This window comes from Aegilops tauschii, chromosome 4 (assembly GCF_002575655.3).
Source record: "Aegilops tauschii subsp. strangulata cultivar AL8/78 chromosome 4, Aet v6.0, whole genome shotgun sequence".
Lineage (NCBI taxonomy): Eukaryota > Viridiplantae > Streptophyta > Magnoliopsida > Poales > Poaceae > Aegilops > Aegilops tauschii.
The window spans coordinates 314,616,281-314,630,533 of record NC_053038.3 but is presented as its reverse complement, the minus strand read 5'-3'; the positions used below and the strand labels follow the sequence as shown (position 1 = coordinate 314,630,533).

The 14,253-nt window shown below is 48.3% G+C and overlaps 1 protein-coding gene across 2 annotated transcripts; it reads left to right on the top strand.

Annotated features, from left to right (window-relative positions):
* The first annotated feature begins 8,486 nt into the window (after positions 1 to 8,486).
* LOC109783915 (protein ETHYLENE-INSENSITIVE 3-like 1a) lies at positions 8,487 to 12,523 on the top strand. Of its 2 annotated transcripts, none has more exons than XM_020342501.4 (2): positions 8,487 to 8,832; positions 10,239 to 12,523. In XM_020342501.4, the coding sequence occupies exon 2, from the start codon at positions 10,315 to 10,317 to the stop codon at positions 12,259 to 12,261; it is 1,947 nt and encodes a 648-aa protein (XP_020198090.1). In that variant the 5' UTR covers positions 8,487 to 8,832; positions 10,239 to 10,314; the 3' UTR covers positions 12,262 to 12,523. The 2 variants fall into 2 exon arrangements, with proteins under 2 accessions (XP_020198090.1, XP_045083783.1); XM_045227848.2 differs by having other exon boundaries at positions 8,707 to 8,959.
* The last annotated feature ends 1,730 nt before the right edge of the window (positions 12,524 to 14,253 follow it).

Sequence of the window (14,253 nt, the reverse complement as noted above, 5' to 3'; positions counted from 1 at the left end):
ATCATGTCAAGGTGTGCGTTCTTTGAAAGTATCATCAGGCGTCTTGATCTATCTCTATAGATCTTGATGCCCAATATGTAAGCAGCTTTATCCAGGTCTTCCTTTGGAAAAAAAAACTCCTTTCAAACAACCCTTTATGCTTTCCAGAAATTCTACATCATTTCGGATCAACAATATGTCATTCACATATACTTATCAGAAATGTTGTAGTGCTCCCACTCACTTTATTGGAAATATAAGTTTCTAACAAACTTTGTATAAACCCGAAAACTTTGATCACTCCATCAAAGTGTATATTCTGACTCCGAGATGCTTGCTCTAATCCATGGAAGGATCGCTGGAGCTAGCATACATTTTAGCATCCTTAGGATCGACAAAACCTTTCTGATTGTATCACATACAACCTTTCCTTACGAAAACTGGTAAGGAAACTTGTTTTGACATCCGTCTGCCAGATTTCATAAATGCATCTAATGCTAACATGATTCCGACGGACTTAAGCATCGCTACGGATGAGAAAATCTCATCGTAGTCAACTCCTTGAACTTGTGGAAATACTCTTTGCCACAAGTCGAGCTTCATAGACGGTAACATCACCGTCCACGTCCATCTTCTTCTCAAAGATCCATTTATCTTGGATTTCATGGCTTCTAACCATTTGTCGGAATATGGGCCCACCATCGCTTCTCCATAGCTCGTAGGTTCAGTATTGTCCAACAACATGATATCTCAGACAGGATTACGTACCACTCTGAAGTAGCACGCATCCTCGTCGTCCTACGAGGTTTGGTGGTGACTTGATCCGAAGTTTCATGATCACTATCATAAGCTTCCACTTCAATTGGTATAGGTGCCACAGGAACAACTTCCTGTGCCCTGCTACACACTAGTTGGAGTGACGATTCAATAACCTTATCAAGTCTCCACCATCCTCCCACTCAATTCTTTCGAGAGAAACTTTTCCTCGGGAAAGGACTCATTTCTAGAAGCAATTACTTTTGCTTCCAGATCTGAAATAGGAGGTGTACCCAACTGTTTTGGGTTTTCTATGAAGATGCATTTATCCGCTTTGGGTTCGAGCTTATCAGCTTGAAACTTTTTCACATAAGCATCGCAGCCCCAAACTTTTAAGAAACGACAACTTAGGTTTCTCTAAACGGTGTCGTATCAACGGAATTGCGTGGTGCCCTATTTAAAGTGAATGCGGTTGTCTCTAATGCCTAACCCATAAACAATAGTGGTAATTCGATAAGAGACATCATGGTATGCACCATATCCAATAGGGTGCAGCTATGATGTCCGGACACACCATCGCACTATGGTGTTCCAGGCGGTATTAATTGTGAAACACTTTCCACAATGTCTTAATTGTGTGCCAAACTCGTAACTCAGATACTCATCTCTATGATCATATCACAGACATTTTATCCTCTTGTCACGACGATCTTCAACTTCACTCTGAAATTACTTGAACCTTTCAATAATTCAGACTTGTGTTTCATCAAGTAAATACACTCAGCATTTACTCAAATCATCTGTGAAGTAAGAACATAACGATATCCACTGCATGCCTCAGCACTCATTGGACTGCACACATCAAAATGTATTACTTCCAACAAGTTGCTCTCTTGTTCCATCTTACTGAAAACGAGGACTTTCAGTCATCTTGCCCATGTGGTATGATTTGCATGTCTCAAGTGATTCAAAATCAAGTGAGTCCAAACGATCCATCTGCATGGAGTTTCTTCATGCATATATACCAATAGACATGGTTCGCATGTCTCAATCTTTTCAAAAACGACTGAGTCCAAAGATCCATCTACATGGAGCTTCTTCATGCGTTTTATCCCAATATGACTCAAATAGCAGTGCCACAAGTATGTGGTACTATCATTACTTTTGGCATGAACATGTATCGAGATTCATTTTAGGTGCAAGACCATTGAAGGTATTATTCAAATAAACAGAGTAACCATTATTCTCCTTAAATGAATAACCGTATTGCGATAAACATAATCCAATCATGCTCAACGCAAACACCAAATCTCGATAGTAGAGGGAGCATGCGATGCTTGATCACATCAACCTTGGAAACACTTCCAACACATATCGTCATCTCACCTTTAGCTAGTCTCCGTTTATTCCGCAGCTTTTATTTCGAGTTACTAACACTTAGCAATCGAACCGGTATCTAATACCCTGGTGCTGCTAGGAGTACTAGTAAAGTACACATTCATATAATGTATATCTAATATACTTCTGTCGACCTCGCCTGCCTTCTCATCTACCAAATATCTAGGGTAGTATTGCTTCAGTGACCGTTCCTCTCATTACAGAAGCACTTAGTCTCGGGTTTGGGTTCAACCTTGGGATTCTTCACTAGAGCAGCAAACGATTTGCTGTTTCATGAAGTATCCCTTTTGCCCTTGCCCTTCTAGAAACTAGTGGTTTTACTAACCATCAACAATTGATGCTCCTTCTTGATTTCTACTTTCGTGGTGTCAAACATCGCGAATAGTTCAAGGATCATCATAACTATCCCTGATATGTTATAGTTCATCACGAAGCTCTACTAGCTTGGTGGCAGTGACTATGGAGAACTATCACTATCTCATCTGGAAGATCAACTCCCACTCGATTCAAGCGATTGCAGTACTCAGACAATCTGAGCACATTCTCAACGATTGAGCTTTTCTCCCTTGGTTTGCAGGCTTAAGAAACTTGTCAGAGGTCTCATACCTCTTGACGAGGGCATTAGTCTGAAATCCCAATTTCAGTCTTCGGAACATCTCATATGTTCTGCGACGTTTCAAAACCGTCTTTGGTGCCACAATTCTAAACCGTTAGCATTACTCACTGAACTATCATGTAGTCATCAAAACGTGTATGTCAGATGTTTCGCAACATCTACAGACGACGCTGAGGTTCAGCACACCGAGCGGTGCATTAAGGACATAAGCCTTCTGTGCAGCAAATGAGGACAATCCTTAGTTTACGGACCCAGTCCGCATAATTGCTACTACCAACTTTCAACTAAATTTTCTCTAGGAACATATCTTAAACAGTAGAACTAAAGCGTATGACATAATTTGCAAAGACCTTTTGACTATGTTCATGATAATTAAGTTCATCTGATTAATGAACTCCCACTCAGATAGACATCCCTCTAGTCATCTAAGTGATACATGATCCGAGTCAAACTAGGCCGTGTCCGATCATCACGTGAGACGGACTAGTCATCATCGGTGAACATCTCCATGTTGATCGTATCTGCTATACGACTCATGTTCGACCTTTCGGTCTCTTGTGTTCCGAGGCCATGTCTGTACATGCTAGGCTCGTCAAGTCAACCTAAGTGTTTTGCATGTGTTCCGAGGCCATGTCTGTACATGCTAGGCTCGTCAACACCCGTTGTATTCGAACGTTAGAATCTATCACACCCGATCATCACGTGGTGCTTCGAAACAACGAACCTTCGCAACGGTGCACAGTTAGGGGGAACACGTCTCTTGAAATTTTAGTGAGGGATCATCTTATTTATGCTACCGTCGTTCTAAGCAAATAAGATGCATAACATGATAAACATCACATGCAATCAAATAGTGACATGATATGGCCAATATCATTTTGCTCCTTTGATCTCCATCTTCGGGGCACCATGATCATCTTCGTCACCGGCATGACACCATGATCTCCATCATCATGATCTCCATCATTGTGTCTTTATGAAGTTGTCACGCCAACGATTACTTCTACTTCTATGGCTAACGCGCTTAGCAATAAAGTAAAGTAATTTACATGGCATTATTCAATGACACGCAGGTCATACAAAAAATAAAGACAACTCCTATGGCTCCTGCCGGTTGTCATACTCATCGACATGCAAGTCGTGATCCCTATTACAAGAATATGATCAATCTCATACGTCACATATATCATTCATCATATCTTCTGGCCATATCACATCACATAGCACATGCTGCAAAAACAAGTTAGACGTCCTCTAATTGTTGTTGCAAGTTTTTACGTGGCTTGTATAGGTTTCTAGCAAGAACGTTTCTTACCTACGTAAAACCACAACATGATATGCCAATTTATATTTACCCTTCATAAGCCTTTTCATCGAATCCGTTCCGACTAAAGTGGGAGAGACAGACACCCGCTAGCCACCTTATGCAACTAGTGCATGTCAGTCGGTGGAACCTGTCTCACGTAAGCGTACGTGTAAGGTCAGTCCGGGCCGCTTCATCCCACAATGCCGCCGAAACAAGATAAGACTAGTAGCGGCAAGAAGAATTGGCAACATCGACGCCCACAACTACTTTGTGTTCTACTCGTGCATAGAAACTACGCATAGACCTAGCTCATGATGCCACTGTTGGGGAACGTAGCAGAAATTCAAAATTTTCTACGCATCACCAAGATCAATCTATGGAGTAATCTAGCAACGAGGGGAAGGGGAGTGCATCTACATACCCTTGTAGATCGCGAGCGGAAGCGTTCAAGAGAACGGGGTTGATGGAGTCGTACTCGTCGTGATCCAAATCACCGATGATCCTAGCGCCGAACGGACGGCACCTCCGCGTTCAACACACGTACGGAGCAGCGACGTCTCCTCCTTCTTGATCCAGCAAGGGGGGAGGAGAGGTTGATGGAGATCCAGCAGCACGACGGCGTGGTGGTGGAAGTAGCGGGATCCCGGCAGGGCTTCGCCAAGCGCAAGCGGGGAGGAAGAGGTGTCACGGGAGGGAGAGGGAGGCGCCAGGGCTTAGATTATTGCTGCCCTCCCTCTCCCCCACTATATATAGGGCCAAGGGAGAGGGGGGCGCAGCCTTGGCCCTTCCTCCAAGGAAGGGTGCGGCCAGGGAGGAGACCTTCCTCCCCAAGGCACCTCGGAGGTGCCTTCCCCCTTTAGGACTCTCCGTTTTTCTTATCTCTTGGCGCATGGGCCTCTTGGGGCTGGTGCCCTTGGCCCATATAGGCCAAGGCGCACCCCCTACAGCCCATGTGGCCCCCCCGGGGCTGGTGGACCCCCTTGGTGGACCCCCGGACCCCTTTCGGCACTCCCGGTACAATACCGACAAAGTGCGAAACTTTTCCGGCGACCAAAATAAGACTTCCCATATATAAATCTTTACCTACGGACCATTCCGGAACTCCTCGTGACGTCCGGGATCTCATCCGGGACTCCGAACAACTTTCGGGTTACCGCATACTAATATCTCTACAACCCTAGCGTCACCGAACCTTAAGTGTGTAGACCCTACGGGTTCGGGAACCATGCAGACATGACCGAGACGACTCTCCGGTCAATAACCAACAGCGGGATCTGGATACCCATGTTGGCTCCCACATGGTCCTCGATGATCTCATCAGATGAACCACGATGTCGAGGATTCAATCAATCCCGTATACAATTCCCTTTGTCTATCGGTATGTTACTTGCCCGAGATTCGATCGTCGGTATCCCGATACCTTGTTCAATCTCATTACCGGCAAGTCTCTTTACTCGTTCCGTAACACATCATCCCGTGATCAACTCCTTGGTCACATTGTGCACATTATGATGATGTCCTACCGAGTGGGCCCAGAGATACCTCTCCGTTTACACGGAGTGACAAATCCCAGTCTCGATTCGTGCCAACCCAACAGACACTTTCGGAGATACCTGTAGTGCACCTTTATAGCCACCCAGTTACGTTGTGACGTTTGGTACACCCAAAGCATTCCTACGGTATCCGGGAGTTGCACAATCTCATGGTCTAAGGAACTGATACTTGACACTAGAAAAGCTCTAAGCAAACGAACTACACGATCTTGTGCTAGGCTTAGGATTGGGTCTTGTCCATCACATCATTCTCCTAATGATGTGATCCCATTATCAACGACATCCAATGTCCATGGTCAGGAAACCGTAACCATCTATTGATCAACGAGCTAGTCAACTAGAGGCTTACTAGGGACATGGTGTTGTCTATGTATCCACACATGTATCTGAGTTTCCTATCAATACAATTCTAGCATGGATAATAAACGATTATCATGAACAAGGAAATATAATAATAACCTATTTATTATTGCCTCTAGGGCATATTTCCAACAAAGGCCCCTTTGCCGTCCGCTTCAAAAAGCAGACGACAAAGAAGCTCTTTACCGATGCCTACTTTGCCGGAGCCTTTTGCCCTCCGCGGCAGACGGCAAAGGCCTTTTTGCCGTCCGCCATCCTTGCCTTTGCCGTCTGCCGTGGCAGACGGCAAAGTAGCTGATTCCTGTAGTGTTCAGTTTTTTTTTTTGCACAGGCCAAAATGCTTAACCTTTTTGCCTCAACATTTGCATGTAGCATTTGGATGTGACTAAGAATACATCAAAAATTGTCTTGATCTTTTTGACATTTCGAAAATTATTTTTTGGCCCGGGAGCACGCGCTCCCGAGAGCCAAATTGAATTTCCGCATGTGCGCTGATTACACAAATCTCAACAAAGCATGCCCGAAGGATCCGCTTCCTTTGCCCCGCATTGATCGGGTGATCAACTCCATCACGAGTTGTGAGCGACTGTCTTTTTTAGACGCGTACTCTGGGTACCACCAGATCTATATGAGGGAGTCCACCACGGGTTGCTAACGGAGGTTGCTAGATCTGCATACTGCTGGTTAATGGAACGCAATAGCCATACCCGCGTACCCGCATACCCATATGCTCATTCATTCTGACAGGTAGACATTGTATGTCATTCACTAAAAATGTGAAAACCCTAGCGTCGCTTTACCCAACCCAACCTCAATCTCAAATCCCTCCCCGTAGCCCCCTCCCCCCGCGCCGTCACTCTCACACCACACCACAGAAAGCCCCTCGCCCCATCTCTCTCGCCACAAACCCTAGAGGGGAGGTGCCATCGCCGCCGGCGCTACCTGCAGCGATATGACCATCCACCTCCCTCATCTCCTCGTCTTCTCTTTCCACCTCCCGTCCTCCATGCGACTAGCAGACCAAGCCATCTCCTCCCTCCACCTCCCGTCCTCCATGCGACTAGCAGACCAAGCAATCTCCTCCCTCCACCTCCTCCTCTCCACCCTCCACCTCCTCCTCTCCACCCCACCCCCTCCACACGAGCACGTCGGGCTGGCGGAGCACCTCCTTCCGCCATGCCTCGAGCTTCAGTGGACAAACACATGGATCTTGGCCACGAGGATGTCGAGGAGGCGCATCACTCCATCGCAGATGCAAACGCGGTGGATGGGGAAGAATTTGGAGAAGATGGCACCAAGAGTCGGCCTCGGGCGCCACGCCTTCGCCCTTGCCTATCCATGCTCCCGACTCTTCAACCACCTTTAATGGGGCAGGTTCTCGGGCGCAGCTCCTCTCTGCCCGGTTACAAGGTGGGGTGTGGTCGTGGCCGTGACAACGCTACACATGCGACGGCGGTACCAAGCACCCGGCGGCGTCCGGGACCAACTCCGACCGTTCCTATGAGGAACACTTCTAGTGCGGCAGCAAAGCTTCCAATTCGGTGAAGAGTTCATTATCTTTTTTAATGTGTTGATTTGATTTGTTAACGAATGATCGAGTGTGTTCAATAGTTACTTGATCTTTTGTAGATGCTCACACAGGAGAAACTAGCTTTTGGATCTGCCTTCAAGACATTCAAGAAGGGATGCAGGTTTGTACTTAGTGGTACTTAAGAATTGCAAATTAAACATAACTTATATACATAAAACTCCCTGCTAGCATCCACATAGACCCCAAATGAGCTAGCTTTTGGACTTGCGTTCAAGACATTGAAGAAGGATGCATGTTAGTACTTAGTACTCTGTCCGTCCCAAATGAGCAAAATGATGTAAGGAAAATTCCCCTAGGAAAAAGACTCATGGCGTGCTGTGCGCAGAAGATCCCCTTTGGGGTCTTGGACACGCCCACAAGTCTCGAGAGAGGGCAAAACAGTAAGGCCTCCTTTGGTTTAGAGGAATCTTGTTGTAGGAATTTCATAGAATATGATTTCTATAGGAAAATTTTCTTTAAAGCCTTTTGGTTTGTAGGAATGGAATCATATTCCTATGAAGGAATTCTTCCTATCCTCCATATTTCATAGAAAAATAAATATTAGCCTAGACTCAATGAAAAAACTTCTATGGTGTGAATCAAAGGGCATCTCCTTTTCTATTCCTACTCATAGGATTTGAGATACATGTCATCTCATTTTCTATGACTTTTCTATTCCTATGATTTTCCTACCCTATAAACCAAAGAAGGCCTAAACAGTTTCTAAACAGTTTAGGCTCTCAACTTGTAGCGGCTTTGTCCGTAGCTCACGCGCTCCCCCGGTCCACCGGCTCCACGTTACGGAGCGCACCGACTGGGACCCCACGCGTCACAGAGAGAGAGGCCACCCAGCCTTTCTTTAACCTCGCCGAAGCCGGGCGGCGCGCTGTCGCGGCCGTGAAATTTTTACTTAGCACCGCAGCGAGATTCACATCGCAGCGGCGGTTCGTGCGTGGGACTAGCACCATTTTTTCCGTATAATATAAGGGGGCGATTATAAGATGGAAGGGGTCCCTGTCGCTGTTGCGCCCGAGCGCCACCCACACCCACTTGCCTTTCCTATTAGCTGCTGCTGCTGCTGCTTTGTGCTCTTGCGCCGTGGTCTCCTCCCCCCTTCCCTTGGCCTGTTCTTATCTGATCTCCAGTCCTCCCTCCTCTCCCTCGTGCCTTCTTCTCCCCCCCTTTCCCCCACCCTCCCTCCGCTGTTTTTCTCTCCTCCCCTCCCTTCCTAGCTCTCCAAGGTCATGGCAAAGGTGAAAAGCGGATAAAACTAGCAAGTGGGAGATCGACGCAGGTGAGCTCATGCTGCCCTGCCATCTCCCTTATGTGTTCCTGCGTTCCTGCTGCATATGCTTCTTCTTCCTCGTCTATCCTTTTACGATGTGTTTTGTCCGTGCTCTTGATTGGCTAGAGGGCCTGAGGTAGGCTAGCTATGCGACCATGCCTTGTTCTTTTGGTTATTTTTCTCTCTGGATAGATGGATATTTTCGGGGGTCCTAGAGTTGCTTCTGCAGCAGTTTTCAATTCCAGTTTGTGCTTCTTTTTCATTGCTCCAGGGAGATGTTTTTGGATAAGTCCAATTCCCAGAGTTCCCTTCTTTCTTTGTTTTGGAAATCTGGAGTATGTAGCACCTGGCGTTTTTGGAAGGATTTTATTTTGTTTTGTCAGGGAGGAATGGAATGCTATTCCTGTTTTCTCTTATCAGGAGATGGAAAATTTCCCGTCCCTTCTCCGTTTTTGATGCCTGCTTGATCCATTTTCTCTATTGTTTTCTTCCCCTTTTGTGGGCTATACTACTACTTTGTTTCCTTTTGGGTGAGCACATGGGTACATGTTCTTGTTTCCAACTGTCGATACCTGTTTTACATGAAAGATGGCTTTCTTCCCTTGAAAAGTGTTCCCCCTGCTTTCTCATCATTTTGGCCAACCCCTGTGAGTGATTGGATCAAAGCAATCCGATCTTTCATACGCTTAAACATGATACAATCATTTTCGTGACCTGCTAGGATTATATGGAAACAGTTCTAGTATTTGGTAAAACCCTGTGTGGACAGATGTGTTAAGTTTTCTGCCTTGTTCTTTCATTAGTGTATTTCGTACTCCTATATGGTCATGCATAACACACCTACCCATTTCCGTTAGTTATGCCGTCCGATATGATCATGTCACAGAGAAAAACAAGATAAGCTTCTGTTAGATTAGTTGCCTCTGCTAGTTGCGTGCGCTGCCTTCTTGAGTTGATGATCTATAATTGTGAAGGAGAGGATCATAGCAGAGGTGTGGGTTAGATAAGATCGAGTGCGTTTTGATTAGCCAAACACATGCAGGCCGGGCCTTCCGGTGCTTGCTTCAATTGGCAAACTTGCTTTTATGCCACACGATTGTCTCGGCTCCGGGTTATGTAGATCTGGGATGTTTTGTGAACTAATACTGGTCCAGCTGTTTTCTTTAAGGACAAGACAGGAACTGGAGCACATATGTGTTAAGTCACCGTCTAATTACCTGATTAAGTTCCCTCAAAGAAAACTACCTGATTAAGATACTACTGGTAGTATTATGGCTATTTTAAGCTTTATTGCTCTTAACTGTAATTGCCTCTTTAACACTAATCTTGTTGCACATGTTGCCTAGTTATTGCGTTTAGACTCAGCAAGCAATAAGTTGGTAATTAACCTGGCCTCTTTGCTTGCTTCTGTGCAGGTGAACACCACCACAGCTACAAGTAGAGGAAGTGGAATTTCTCTTGTGGAAAAAAGGGAGAGTTGCTTGAGTGGCCATGATGGGAGGTGGGCTGCTCATGGATCAGGGCATGGCGTTCTCCGGCGTGCACAACTTCGTGGATCTGCTCCAGCAGAACGGCGCCGACAAGAACCTCGGCTTCGGCTCCCTTATGCCGCAGACTTCCTCCGGCGACCAGTGCGTCATGGGCGAGGGCGACCTCGTGGACCCCCCGACGGACAACTTCCCGGACGCCGGGGAGGACGACAGCGACGACGATGTGGATGACATCGAGGAGCTGGAGCGCCGCATGTGGCGCGACCGCATGAAGCTCAAGCGCCTCAAGGAGCTGCAGCAGAGCCGCGGCAAAGAGCAGGCCGCCGGCGGCGGCGGCGTTGGCGACGGCTTGAAGCCGCGGCAGTCGCAGGAGCAGGCGCGCCGCAAGAAGATGTCGCGCGCGCAGGACGGCATCCTCAAGTACATGCTCAAGATGATGGAGGTGTGCCGCGCCCAGGGGTTCGTGTACGGCATCATTCCGGAGAAGGGCAAGCCCGTGAGCGGCGCCTCTGACAACCTCCGTGCCTGGTGGAAGGAGAAGGTCCGCTTCGACCGGAACGGCCCGGCCGCCATCGCCAAGTACCAGGCGGACAACGCCGTGCCGGGCTCCGAGAGCGAGCTGGCTTCCGGCACCGCCAGCCCGCACTCGCTGCAGGAGCTGCAGGACACCACGCTGGGCTCGCTCCTCTCGGCGCTCATGCAGCACTGCGATCCCCCGCAGCGAAGGTTCCCGCTCGAGAAGGGCATCTCTCCTCCATGGTGGCCGTCCGGCGACGAGGAGTGGTGGCCGGAGCTTGGCATCCCCAAGGACCAGGGCCCGCCCCCGTACAAGAAGCCCCATGACCTCAAGAAGGCTTGGAAGGTGAGCGTGCTCACCGCTGTCATCAAGCACATGTCGCCGGACATCGAGAAGATCCGGCGCCTCGTCCGCCAGTCCAAGTGCCTCCAGGACAAGATGACCGCCAAGGAGATCTCCACCTGGCTGGCCGTGGTGAAGCAGGAAGAGGAGCTGTTCATGAGGCTGCACCCGGGCGCTCGCCCTCCAGCGTCTGCCGGCGGCATCGCCAGTGCCATATCATTCAACGCCAGCTCGAGTGAGTACGACGTTGACCTCGCCGACGACTGCAAGGGCGATGAGGCCGGCACCCACAAGATGGCCATGGCCGATCCAACCGCCTTCAACCTCGGCGCGGCCATCCTGAATGACAAGTTCCTGATGCAAGCGCCCATGAAAGAGGAGACCGCCGACATGGAGTATGTCCAGAAGAGGAGTGCGGTGGCCGCCGAGCCGGAGCTGATGCTGAACAACCGCGTCTACACCTGCAACAACGTCCAGTGCCCGCACAGCGACTACGGGTACGGATTCCTTGACCGGAATGCGCGCAGCAGCCACCAGTACACCTGCAAGTACAATGATCCCCTCCCGCCAAGCGCGGAGAACAAGGCAGCGCCACCTGCGCCGCCGCAAGTCTTCCCGGCGGCCTACAACCAGCAGAACCATGGGCTCAACAACCTGGATTTTGGCCTGCCCATGGATGGGCAGAGGTCCATCGCCGAGCTGATGAACATGTACGACACCGCCTTCCCGGCCACCAACAAGAACATGGGCAACGACGACGTCACCATTATAGAGAGGCCCAATGCCATCACCCCGGGAGCGCAGATGGACGAGGGTTTCTTTGGACAGGGCAATGGAATTGGAGGCAATGGCGACAGTATGTTCAGTGATGTCAGTAACATGATGCAGCAGCAGCAAGCACAACAGCCACAGCAGCAGCAGGCCCCGGCGCAGCAGCAGTTCTTCATCCGTGACGACGCGCAGGCGCAGTTCGGGAACCAGATGGGCAGCATCTCCGGCGCATCGGATTTCAGGTTCGGCTCTGGCTTCAACATGTCTGGCACCGTCGACTACCCGCAGAAGAACGACGGCCCCAATTGGTACTACTGAATGAAGAATAAACTCGTAGGGTCATCATAAGCTTTTAAAACCTTCTTCGTGGCAAAACCAACCTTGTGTTTCCATGGGGAAGCGTCGTCGTCCTCCTAAGAAGTGGGTAATTCTATAGGTCTTCTCTTAATTTTCATATAGGTTTTGCAGTAGTTGCAAATAGGCTGGAACTTGGAACTGGTTATATACATGTATGTCCATCCAGCTGGTGAACCTCTTATGGAAAACTTAATTTTATTCCTAGTTGAACTTGTTAGTTAAATGCTGTTCATATGACTGGCTGGTTGTCAAATTGTTTGTGTATTTCTTGATTCCGTTCCTTGTGATTGGTGAATGTATGAACTGGTGCTCTCTTATGTGATCTCTCTCTCTTCCGGTGATGATTTTCAATTGTTTTTTCTTTTTTGCAAAACTTCCATGCCGTGGAATTTTGGTAAAATAGACAGCTACGTCTGTTTGTCAGGCTTGTGGAAATTTTGCCTGAATTAGGTTCACTTGGATGTCGGCATAGAAACGGACCAACCAAGATGTTTTTCTTCCCCTGAACTTTCGGGTAAAAAAAAATTCATACCGCTGAGCTGCTTCTTTTTAAGTCGTGTGAGAGATCTAGTGACTTTCACATCAAGACGCTTAGAAAGTTAGTATTTGATCCCCACTTTGCCTAAAGCCGGGTGGGTCAATTCAAAGTGGCAAACCTAAGAAAAGTTCTTTTTTTAAACTTGGGCCTCTTTATTAGATCAAACAACCGTTACATCATCCACCAGCCATCTCACAATAGATGCCGGTGGTTCCTCGACCCACAATCCGGGTGGATTAAAAACCGCCAGCCTAGCTAGCTCATGAGAGACACAATTTGCCTCTCGAGGGCAGTGAAAGAAAGACATCGAAGTATAGTCTACTGATAAAACATTGCAATCTGCATAAATTGCCGCCGCTCCTGTTGCAGTGAAGCCACCCGAGTTCATTGTATTGATCACCTCTACACAATCCGCCTCCACCACCAGCTTGTTTACTCCCATCTGTTGCGCAAGGAGGAGGCCATGCCTCAATGCATACGCTTCTGCTGATGCTACATCGGACACATGCTCCAGTTTGTCGTTGGAGGCTGCTAAGAACCTCCCTTTGTCGTCCGTGAGCACAGCCCCAACTGCTCCGTTCAGATTCTGAGCATAAAATGATGCGTCAACGTTGAGCTTCACGAACCCCTCCCTTGGCTTGGTCCACCCTCCCTTCTTCACGCCCATCTCCTTCTTCCTTGCGTTTGTGTAGTTGGTAGCTAGAGCGGAAATCGACAGCGCCGAACGGGCTGGCGTTTGTACCTCCTCTCCATGCACCTTTTGCCTTCTCTCCCACCACACATACCACACTCCCACAAGGATTAGGGTCTGCGCACTGACATTTGGAAGTAGACTTCCCCTCCGCGGTGCGCATAAAATATAGTCCAACACCGCTGATCCAGCTCTATCCACCTCGCATGACTCCTCCACAAAGCCATCCAACTTCAGACATCTCCATATCTCAGCCGCCCTTGGACAAGAAAACAGCACATGCTTTATATCCTCGCATCCTCCTGCACACATTGGACAGCTCTTGGGCATCGCTATATGACGGTTCGCAAGGACTCCAAAGCATGGCAGAAACCCATGCAGCACTTTCCATGCATGTATCTTCACTTTACCCGGCAGTGAAGATTCCCACAATTTTGCCCAGACTGGATATTGTTGTGATTGTTGGCCTTCCGTTCGCTCGAACCAACGTCCGAACTGATGATCCCACTCTGCATGATATGCCGACCTAACCGTGAATATGTTGTTCTTGGTGAACCTCCACGCCACAAAATCATCCATCATTCCTGGCGGCGCCAGCGGAATAGCAAGGATTCTCTCCGCATCCACCTGCCAGAACATATCCATGATAAGCTCATGATCCCACACTCCTGTTGCCGGGTCGATCAGGTCAGATACCTTTGACAACAGATTTGCTCCTCTCGGG

Coding starts and splice junctions, on each gene's coding strand:
- LOC109783915 (XM_020342501.4), top strand. CDS start 10,315: ATGATGGGAGGTGGGCTGCTCATGGATCAGGGCATGGCGTTCTCCGGC.